The sequence below is a fragment of the Triticum aestivum genome, unplaced genomic scaffold (assembly GCF_018294505.1).
Source record: "Triticum aestivum cultivar Chinese Spring unplaced genomic scaffold, IWGSC CS RefSeq v2.1 scaffold11507, whole genome shotgun sequence".
In the NCBI taxonomy this organism is placed as follows: Eukaryota; Viridiplantae; Streptophyta; class Magnoliopsida; order Poales; family Poaceae; genus Triticum; species Triticum aestivum.
In genome coordinates, this window is record NW_025227252.1 from 41,198 (window position 1) to 51,758 (window position 10,561).

The 10,561-nt window shown below is 44.6% G+C and overlaps 1 protein-coding gene across 1 annotated transcript; it reads right to left on the minus strand.

Annotated features, from left to right (window-relative positions):
• Positions 1–2,492: 2,492 nt before the first annotated feature.
• On the minus strand, positions 2,493–6,889 carry LOC123172669 (uncharacterized). Its single transcript, XM_044589612.1, has 3 exons — positions 6,335–6,889; positions 6,174–6,239; positions 2,493–4,017 (listed from the first exon to the last, which is right to left on the minus strand). Exons 1-3 carry the CDS (start codon positions 6,695–6,697, stop codon positions 2,566–2,568), a joined length of 1,881 nt encoding a protein of 626 aa, XP_044445547.1. The 5' UTR covers positions 6,698–6,889; the 3' UTR covers positions 2,493–2,565.
• Positions 6,890–10,561: the final 3,672 nt, after the last annotated feature.

Consider the following 10,561-nt stretch of genomic DNA (forward strand, 5'->3'; position numbering starts at 1 on the left):
ATCATAGAGCTTAGCTCATGTATCTCCCCTTGTGGGATTCCTCTTGAGAGAGAAGACTCCATTGGAGTACAAGACCTCCATTGGAGAAGATCCTTAGGGATTCAAGACCCCCTTGAGGGAAGGATCTATCTAGATCATCAAGCCCTCATCTCCTTCATAGGATTTGGGATGAACTCTACCATGTATCTTGTTTCCCTTTGATTGTTCATGTACCTTGTGGATCTTGTGTGTTTGTTGGTCTAGTGGATGTGTGATTGGACTTGTTCTTGAGTGTTCCTCTTGTGTTCATCTTGTTCTTGGGGATTCCCCCTTCAATTCGTGAAAGATCTTCACTTAGGGTTCCACTCTACAACAGACATGTCAAATTTCTGGATATGTTTCTAATAGTTACATGGAAAATTTTAGATTTTAAGTTTAGATCAACTTAACAATTATTGCATGTGTTTTGTCTCATGTCACTTGTTATATGTGACAATTCTGATTGAAACTTGTCATGTGACAGTTCTAGACATGACAAATCACATGGCAAAATCATTTTTTCTTTCAAAACATGAGTTTTTTTAGGTCTTTTTGTAATGCTCCCATTACAAGCTGTAGGAATTTCCTACCTTATTCATGATAATTTTGGAAATGTTTCTAGTTTGTACCATGACAATTTGTACCATGACAATTTTAGATTATTTTTTTGCGTTTCTCTAAGTAAAATTATTTTCTACACATTACAATTTTTGTATGGCAAACATATTGTTTGGACCATGGCAAATTTCATTGCACACACCACTAAATATTTCTTTTGAACACAACCATGCTAAATTATTTTTGGACCATGAAAAATTTGTTTTACACCATGGCAAATTTAGTCAACATACCATGTTAAACAAATTTGAATAGCATGGCAATTTACTTTGAACATACCATGGCAAACTTGTTGAACATAATACCATGGCAATTTATCTTGCAGTTATCTTATGAAACGAGTTTTTTTGGTAATCTTGATATGTTATGGCACACAAACAATTTCAAAATTTGTAATGCTCTTTTGAGAAACAATGCCCCCTTTAATTTGCAATGTTACCATTTTTTTCTCAATCTTGCCATGATTTATCAGTAAAAACTTTTTTTGTTTATAATGTCCTAATTTTTATAGTATTTTACATGACCTAGATAAATATTTCTTCCATTTAAAGTTGCCATCGGATAATTTCTGTTGATTATAAATTAGAGCGTGGCGTATTTTTTCTTACTGTAGATACCTTGGCATCTTTATTGAATATACTCTGGTAAAATTTTAATTTAGAACATGACAATTGTAAAAAAAATCTATGCCTTTTACGTATGAAAAATGTTTTTAGGTTTTGGCTGATGACAATTTGTTTGTGCCTACCACGTTTTCCTTGCCATGGGCCAGCTTCGCTCCATCGGACCTCTTAGAACGAACGAATCATTTGTTCCAGTCCCTCGCATATCTGGCACCAAATCTATATTGGCGTCCTATTATGATAATAAATACTTTACAACTATAAAATAATCAAACACAATAAATAATATGTGTTTTAAGTTTAATAATCATGTTATTATTGAAATATTCATGTTTTAGACAACCTTGCTAAAATATATTGCAAAACATCTTAGCAACAATATGCGACATATCATCTACTCCCTCCATTTATAAGTCTTCTTAGAAATTTAAATATGAAGTATATATGGATGTGTATAGACATACTTTAGAGTATAGATTCACTTATTTTGCTTCGTATGAAGTCTATATTGAAATCTCTAAAAAGACTTACATTTAAGAGCGGAGGAAGTAGTACCTAGTATACTTAAGTAGTTGATCCGCATTACTTTCATTTACGTGGCATACACATGTTACCTCATCAAAGGCCTACCTCAACATGCATGAGAATGCTTTGCCCCAAAAAAACATGCATGTGAATTGCATTTATTAATTAGTTGATCCCGATCACTTCTATTTATTTTAACATGCACACATTTTATCTCACCACACATGCCACCTTCTTTAAAGGGCCACCTCAACATGTATGTTAATTATTATTATTATTATTATTATTATTATTATTATTATTATTATTATACCATGCTACTTCTTTTTTCTTTCTTTCTAGAAACACCGATTAGAACGCAGACACAAACACGCACGCACATTGCGCCTATTGAAGATCGGATTGAAATTGCCGAGCTTGAAGATTGATGAAAATGTTGCCTTCAACTAAAAGAATAATATGTATAATGAGACATGAAAGCGTCACACGTGGATTTGATTTCAGGTAGGTTGGGGTACCACTATCCTACTAGCCATCCAATAACTGTTGGGTTCTTATGGTACTTATTCAATAAATATTTTCAACTATACAATATATATAACACGTATTTTTAGGTTTAGTGTATATGTTATATGTCAAAATATCCATTTTTCATACAACCAAAACTCGCAATCAATTGCCACAGCAACGTGCGAGAGGTATCATTAGTTTGACAAATGTTGAGATACGTACGTACATATGGAGGAGCAAATTACAGTCTCTGTTCGTCGAGCTACTGTACTTAGTACATGATGCCATTGTAGGCTGAAAGAGGCAGGGTGAGCCAATCCTCCGCGTCTCCACCGTCGCTGATCAGGCCATCGCCATTGCCGATGCTGTCGAGCGCATCGAACACGTCTTGTGCTATCACGTCGTCTCCTCGCTCGTCAGCCACCAAGCCTTTCAGTGTCCTCGCAGGCTCAGGCTGGTCTTCTTGTTCATCTTGGACGTGTTCCCTGGCCTCTGCCAACTCGTCTGCGTCCGAATCAAACCAGCTCAACAAGTCGCTCATGTCAACCTCTGGGGGCTGCGACTCCGACCCGCTGGCCAGCTCGTCGTCGCCAGCTTGTTCTTGGATCGTGCTCTCGTGGCCTCCTTGTTGAATGGTGCTCTGGTCCTCTGCCATTTCAAGATCGCTCTCTAGTGACCTCGCGAAGTCGTCCATGTCCTTGGTCAGCGCGGGATCTGATTTATGGGGGCTTATTGCCGCATGGCGCTGAGGCGGCGGCGCCGACAGGAAAGCCGGCGGCTCCGAAGGATACCAGGACGGTCGCTTCGGAGAGTTCCACCCACCGATGGCTTGTCGAACTGCCGCCGACATTGCTGCGGACGCCGCGGGCGCGGGGACAGCAGCAGAAGCGCGGACCCGCTTGGGGCGAGGCGGCTCGGCGATGGATTGCGCCGGCCTCTTTGGCGCCTGCTGCGTGGGCATGGTGGTCATCATGGTCGCAGGCACCGCGACGCGGCGTTTATCAAGGGCACACAGCGGCGCTGGCTTCTGGATCACCTGCGGCTGCCTTGCTTCTTGCGGACGCGGGAGCGCTGACTTGTGGATCACCTGCGGTTGCCGTGGTCCAAGGAGAAGATGATCCCCTGCTTCAGATTGCTGGTACGTGACGGACCCCGGCTTCGAACCAGGCGAGACGTAGACCCTGCAGAGGACGCGCTCCTCCCCCTTGTCGTCGACGGCGAACTGGTCCAGGCCGCAGATGTGGTACTCCTCCATCAACCAATCCGACTCTTTGCTCGTGTCCTTGTACGCGTAGCGAAGGGTGTCGAGGAAGCCGATCGTCTCGCCGGCGTCGTTCTGAACCGTCTTCTTGCCGTTCGAAGCCCATCCGCCGGCGCCGGCGCCGGCCGCGCGCGAGATCCTGTAGCCACGCCCGGCTTTCTGCCGCTTGCACGTGGTGAAGAAGAAGCGGTTATGGGTTGTGGGAACCCGAGGGAACGCGGCGGCAAGGTCCTTGGGCTCCGATGCGTAAACCCTTGCCTCGTGGATGACGCCGGCTGTGTCCGGCAGCTGCTGGCGGAGGACCCAGCGCCGGAGGTAGAAGCCGATGGCCTCCTCGGGCGTCGGGTTGAACTTGATGCCGCAGCGGAGCGCAGCGTGGGCGACGGCTGTCCCCATCGTTTCGTAGCAGATCGTAAGAGCGTAAACAGGCAGGTTGCTGGCCCGACCTGCTACATATCTATGCTGCGATCGGCTGGCGATGGCCGAGTAGAGTAGGATTCAGCTAGCTTGCTCCGATTCGGATTTAGACTCCTTTTTTTTTCGATAAACGGATTTAGACTCCTTGATGTCCAAATGACAATTTATGAATTTTCAGACTTGTCACATGGCAACATTTTTGTAATGTCCACATGGCAAAAACAAAAAAAAATCATGATTAGATGATAAATTTGAATTATTTGGTTTATAAGACATGTTAAATTTCTGGATATGTTTCTAATAGTCACATGGAAAAATTTTCTTTTAAGTTTAGATCAACTTAACAATTATTGAATGTTTTTTTGTCTCATGTCACTTGTTATATGTGACAATTCTGATTGAAAGTTGTCACGTGACAATTCTAGACATGACAAATCGCATGGCAAAATCATTTTTTTGTCTTTCTAATGATTTTTTTAGGTCTTTTTGTAATGCTCCCGTTACAAGCTTTAGGAACTTTCTACCGTATTCATGATAATTTTGGAAATGTTTCTAATTTGTCACATGACAATTTTAGATTATTTTTTTTGCATTTTTCTAAGTAAATGTTTTCCCTACACATTACAATTTTTGTATGGCACCATGGCAAACTTGATGATACACACCATGGCAAATTTCATTGCACATACCACTAAATATTTATTTTGAACATAACCATGGTAAAAAAAATTTGGACCATGCGAAATTTGGTTTACACCATGGCAAATTTGTTCAACAAACCATGTTAAAGAAATTTGAATAGCATGGCAATTTACTTTGAACATACCATGGCAAACTTGTTGTGCATAATACCACGGCAATTTATCTTGCAATTATCTTATGAAACGAGTTTTCTTTGATAAATCTTGATATGTTATGGCAACAAACAATTTTCAAAATTTGGAGGTGACGGGCTCGTCGAGTCTGGCAGGAGTGTGAGCGGGGTCGCCGGGGTGTTGGAGCGACGAATGCAAAAGAGAAAAGGGGGAGCAGAGAAAATAAAAGGATGAAGGCGCAGGGTCCAGAAGGGGTTATGAGTGGGCCGGCGGTGTCGGAGTTCTACTATCAGGACTCCTGCAAATCCCCAAATTGTTTCACGTTTGCTCAAAAAAATGCATCCCGACTGCTCGACGTAGCGATACAGAATCGTGTTTCACGTTTGCTCAAAAAAGTGTATCCCGACTGCACGACGTAGCGATACAGAATCGTGTTTGACGGGTAAACATGTCCGAACCACGCAGTTCAAATCATTAGCGTCGGTTTGGGTCCGCTTTGAACATACCCAGAATACCACAATAGACCGCCCGTAATTGTTACCGCAAGACAGACAAGAGACTTTTTATTCCGGCAGTAAATTTCATTCGCTCCGCCTCGCTGCGGAGGGCGGAGGGTCATCATTTCGCGATGCGCACCGCGGCCGCCGAGGTCAGCAGCAGCGCGGTGCTCGACGACGACCCGCGCTCGCTGACGGCGAGCGAAGCGCCGGGCCTGTCCTGCGGCGTCACACGCCCCGCGTCAACGGAGCTCCTTGGCGAGGGGGCGCGCACTTGGCCGGCGAGGTCCCGCGGGTCGAGGGACGCCCTGCGCCGGCCGCCGCCCCCACTAGGCGGCCGCTCGTACGACCGCGACGGCGAGGCCGCCTCGGGGCGATGCCGCGGCGCGCTCTGCGACCGGGCATGCTTGGCGCGCGACGACTCCGTGTTGGCCATGTAGCTCGCGGCGTGGGCGTGGCACGCCTTGCCGCCGCGGTGGCGCCCGCTCGCCTCGGACGCCGCCGCGGAGAAGGAGGCGGACGAGTAGTGCTCCTCGTCGAACCGGCCGCTGAACGTCCGCACGCTCAAGTCCGACGTCAGCCCCGACGGCCCCGGCGACGCCTTCTGGTTGTAGTACAGCTCCGCCTTCGCCGGCGTCGAGCAGCAGCTGTTGCGCCGTGCGCCGCCGCCGCTGTCCACCTCCCCGATGCCCTTCCCGCTCTCCTCCTGCATTGCCACGGATAGTGGCTTCCGGGGGGAGCAGTGATGCTGCGGCGAACGGCGGCCCGTCCGCGCCGGCGGCGTGCCGTCGTCGAGGAGCCGGAGCCGCAGTCGCTCGGCACGCGCGCGCCTCTGGGCGGCGACGAGCGCCTGGATGCGGCGGAGCGTCATGTCCGCCTGCCGCCTCACCAGCTGGCCCCTCACGATGGCCTGCAGCTTCACCATCCCTCGCAGCGCGCACAGTGCCGTCCTCGCCTGTGCATGGGTTTCACCACTCCCCATCAACCACGATACATCACAAGCACGTAGCCTCCATTTTCATAGGGACGTACGTACGGAGTATCACGTACCAGGTACGATCGGAAGGCCGACTGAATCTTGACGGCCGCGGCTTCCTCGGCGTCACGGGCGCTGCCCTCCGGCGGCGCCGTGGCCGCGGTGATCGCGACCACGCGCGGCGCAGCACCGACGGCATGCTGGTCCTGCACCGTCACCACATGCACCTCCGAGAAGCAGTGCGACGACGCGGACGCGAGCTGGCCCTTGCCGTGGCAGCCGGACGTGGCGCTGCTCGTGTCCCTGGCGCTCACCGACGCCGCGGGACGCCGGAAGCTCCAGCGTCTCTTCTCCTTGGCGGCCGGCTCGTCTGCCCCCCTGTCCTTGGCCTTCTTGCCGGTCAGGAAGCTTCTGAGCCACCTGCCAGCCTTGCCCATCTGCAGAACAAACGCTACTACAATTCTGCGGCCGCGGCCGCCGCTACTGCTTGCTCCACTCCATTACGCGTCGATCTTTGCAGCAGCATGCAGAGGCAAGTAGCAGAGCGAGGAAGAAGCAGAACGAGGAAGAAGCAGGATGAGGAAAATGATCTAAACGCAATGGAGTTCCCACTCTCTCACACTCTGCTTTTGCCATGTGAAGTGTTAAATGGTATCAGTAATTTCTGTACCCAACACAAACGACTCTCAGCTTTTACTGCAGAACTTCAAACGTAGAAAAAGGGGCCCGTCCTCGCTAATTATGGTCCGGATAAGCTTAATTGCGGTTTACGATTAAAGGGAGCCTGCATGTGGTGAGTAGAGTACTGAATGAAGCCCCAAATTGTCAATGTGGGCAGCACAGATACATTGATGGTCCACGGTGATTACACGGCTTGCCAGCACTGCACTCCTCATCGTCTTGCAGAAAGGCACTCCTCACATGGCACAACTCAGCAAAAGACGGTAACTGCTCATGATCCAAGGGAAGCTAGCTAGTGTAGCTAGGAGTAGCTCCTAGTAGTACTCTGAATGATGCACAAGATTGTGCTGATGATGAGTACTTGTAGTACTAATTATGCTACTAATGTGCCCATTTGGCCTTTGCGTTGTCGATCTGTGTAGTAGTAGATGCAGCTTAATTTGGAGCTGCTGCGGGTGGGAACGAGATCCTCTAACATCACGAAAGGATGTTAGGGAAGCTACAGTACCCTGACATCCCTTCTTCAAATCCATATGATTAAGCCTAAAATGACTTGGATTAATTTGCAAATTACAAATCTACTGTATACATTTTCAAAAATTACATACAAACAAAATTATGGTGCAATAAAATTAATTTCGGATTTTATTTTCTATGAACAGTAATTGCGCACATTATCTTTGCTACAGTGCCCGTGACATCCCTTCTTCGTTTTGCACTGGGATTGCACTGTAGCTTCATGACATCCCTTCATGATGTTAGAGGATCCGTTCCCCTGCTGGTGTTGCAGGGTTTAGGGCTCCTTTGATTCAAAGAAATTTTATAGGATTACTGGAGGATTGAAATCCTTAGGATTTTTTCCTATGTTGGTCTTTTGATTCATAGGATTGAATCTCATAGAAATTTTTCTTATGGAATCTTTTGTACTACATCTCATAGGAAATCTAACATCCACTCCAACCTCTTTTTACAATTCCTTTGTTTTTTCTGTGCCATCAAACACTCATTGCTAATCCTATGGGATTCAAGTGGGCATGCCAATCCAATCCTATAATTTTTCTATTCCTACGTTTTCAAAATACTACGAATCAAAGAGGCCCTTACGAGGGTGGTGGACACCGTACGTGGGATTAATGTGCTAGCCTGGACCTTGGAACCCTGTGGCAGGGACCGACGGAGTACGTGTACACCATATGATATGCTGTCGCTCATTGAAGCCCGGCAATAAATCTAGGGCAGTGATTCTGATTCGGTTTGAATGGACAATCCAAGAACTTGGTCTTCTCCCCATTCACTAGCTTGTTCATTTCGTTTCATCACATTCTTTTCATCTTTATGCTTGTCTAGGCTGGAAGAGAGAAAACGGTGGCGGGCGACCGTACACCGGAGAGGTGGGCGGAGGAACGAGACACACAAGCGGGCCAACCGGGATCTGCCCCCTTCGCATTGACGGGCATTTGTTCAACCCAGGGGCCTGCGGTCCGAACAAGAAAATTCATCAATCTCGGCAAGCCACTCATTCCCAACAATCAGAAAAAGGGAAATTTAAGGCCCCAATAAATACTTATTGAGCGTTGTCCGGATTCTAATTCAAATAAAATTTGCAATTTAAACATAAGAAATGGTCCAAATAATTTGAAGTAAACATAACAAACCGTCCAAATGATTTGAAGTAAACACAACATGAAGACATTTATTGTCCATGAAGCACCCACAAATGCTCAACAAGCTCATCATGAACTCGTTCATGTCCCGCGAGATTTATTGTCCATGGAGCGCCTCAGTGGGCTGGCCAAATTGTGCAGGTCCGGAAAGTTTCAACGGACCGATACAGACAGGTTTCAGAATCTTTCGTGTGGTTTTTTCCTTTTCTTTTTTTTGTGTTTCTCCATTGGTTTTCTATTTATGTTTTCCCTTTTTGTTCCATTTATTCTTTTTGTTTTTAAAAAACATATCATTCTTTTTAATAAACGTTGAACATTTTAAGTATACACGCTCAAACTTTTTCAACTACACGTTGAACTTTATCCTAATACATGTTAAACATTAGTAAAATGCACATTTAACGATTTTGGAATACACCGCGAACAACACAAGTTTGAACATTTTTCAAAAATTTCATAAATATTTTATAAAACATGAAAACATATTGTTATGTGTTAGAACATTTTTATATGCTACGATTTCTTTTCTAAAACTGCGTGAACAATTTTTTACATTTCATGATTTTTTTTCTTAAAACGTCATAGAACCAATTTTGAAAGTGTGGACATTTCTTAAACTTATGAATACTTTCCTACAAATTACGGAAAAAATATTAATATTTTAAAAATGTAATGGACATATTTCAAAACTTGTGAACGTCTTTAAAATGGCACGAACATTTTTGAACTATATGTACCGTTGTTAAAAATGCGCAGATAAAATTTTAAATTTCATGAGCATTTTTATTATGTGGTGAGCATGATAAAAAATTAAGTAAAGTAATCATTTGACAATATTTAAACATATAAACGAAAGTAAAAAATTATGAAAAAAACTAACAAATGAAGGAAACTAATGAACGTAAACCTACTAGGCCAGTCCGCTAAACGATCTGCTTGATGCAGACGACAGTTGATCTCGCTAGAAGCAAGGCATAGACGTCCATCACAATACATGGTTTTGCCTTAGAGGACTAAAATTCTTTGAACAATTCTTTTTGAGGAATTGACAGCATAGCATGAGAAAACAATAAAGATATGGAGCGACTAGTGGTCAGTCGACTGATTTTTTGGCTCAATCGAATATGTGACCCCATACTCATTATAGTTGAGCGGCAAGGAGGGTGAAATGCACCATTTTTCATCTCTCCAATGATTGACGTGTTTGCCGAATCGCAACCCGAGCCTACTCATGTGTCGTCCTGACCTGACCTAAAACGTGCGAAATCTATCACAAGCATTGGCTCTGGTGGATTGGATGTTCTTTTCCGGCCCCAACCCGACATCTCTTACCTATACGTCCAGTGTCAGCTTTGCCACATGCAACCTAACCACAAGCATCACAACCTGTAATGCATAGTGATGGGCAGTGGAAGGAACCCAATAACACATGGCCACTCCCGGCGATTTAGTACAAATATTTCAACAGAAAACTGTTTTACAGATGGTAACATACACAGTTCCAAGCCTGAAGAATAATCAGGATGGTGATTGCATGAGTTGCATGGTTTTAGTTAGTGTGAGTTGTTAACCTAATAACTGAAATAAGAAAAAACATCGGTTGCCTGAAACTCTAATACTCGTGGTGGTGTCACCCTAATGAATACACAAACAAAAATAAAAGTAAAGAAACAAAATTACCATTAAAATGAATGAATCAGTGGAAATACCAATGAATTAGTAGTTTCCTATTAATGAATGAATTAGCAGCATAGGTATTACCCTATAAAAGAAATAAAAAATAAAAATAAATAAATAAATGACATAATTTACATGAAAATTTTATTTATTTTTTAATATGCAAGAGTAGGCATATACTCCAGTGAAAGTTTCACAAAAGATAAGTTTTTCAAAAAGGAATGAATTAGTGACATTGGTATTAGCCTTAAAGAAGAAAGAAAACAAAATAAAAGCTAA

What these genes read in the sequence shown, in the direction of transcription:
- LOC123172669 (XM_044589612.1), bottom strand. Translation starts at nt 6,697, where the DNA reads ATGGGCAAGGCTGGCAGGTGGCTCAGAAGCTTCCTGACCGGCAAGAAG. An exon ending in CGGCCTTCCGATCGTACCTG is followed by an intron (nt 6,240 to 6,334) that starts GTACGTGATACT and finishes ACCCATGCACAG; the next exon opens with GCGAGGACGGCACTGTGCGC. An exon ending in CCATCGTGAGGGGCCAGCTG is followed by an intron (nt 4,018 to 6,173) that starts GTGAGGCGGCAG and finishes AGCCGATCGCAG; the next exon opens with CATAGATATGTAGCAGGTCG.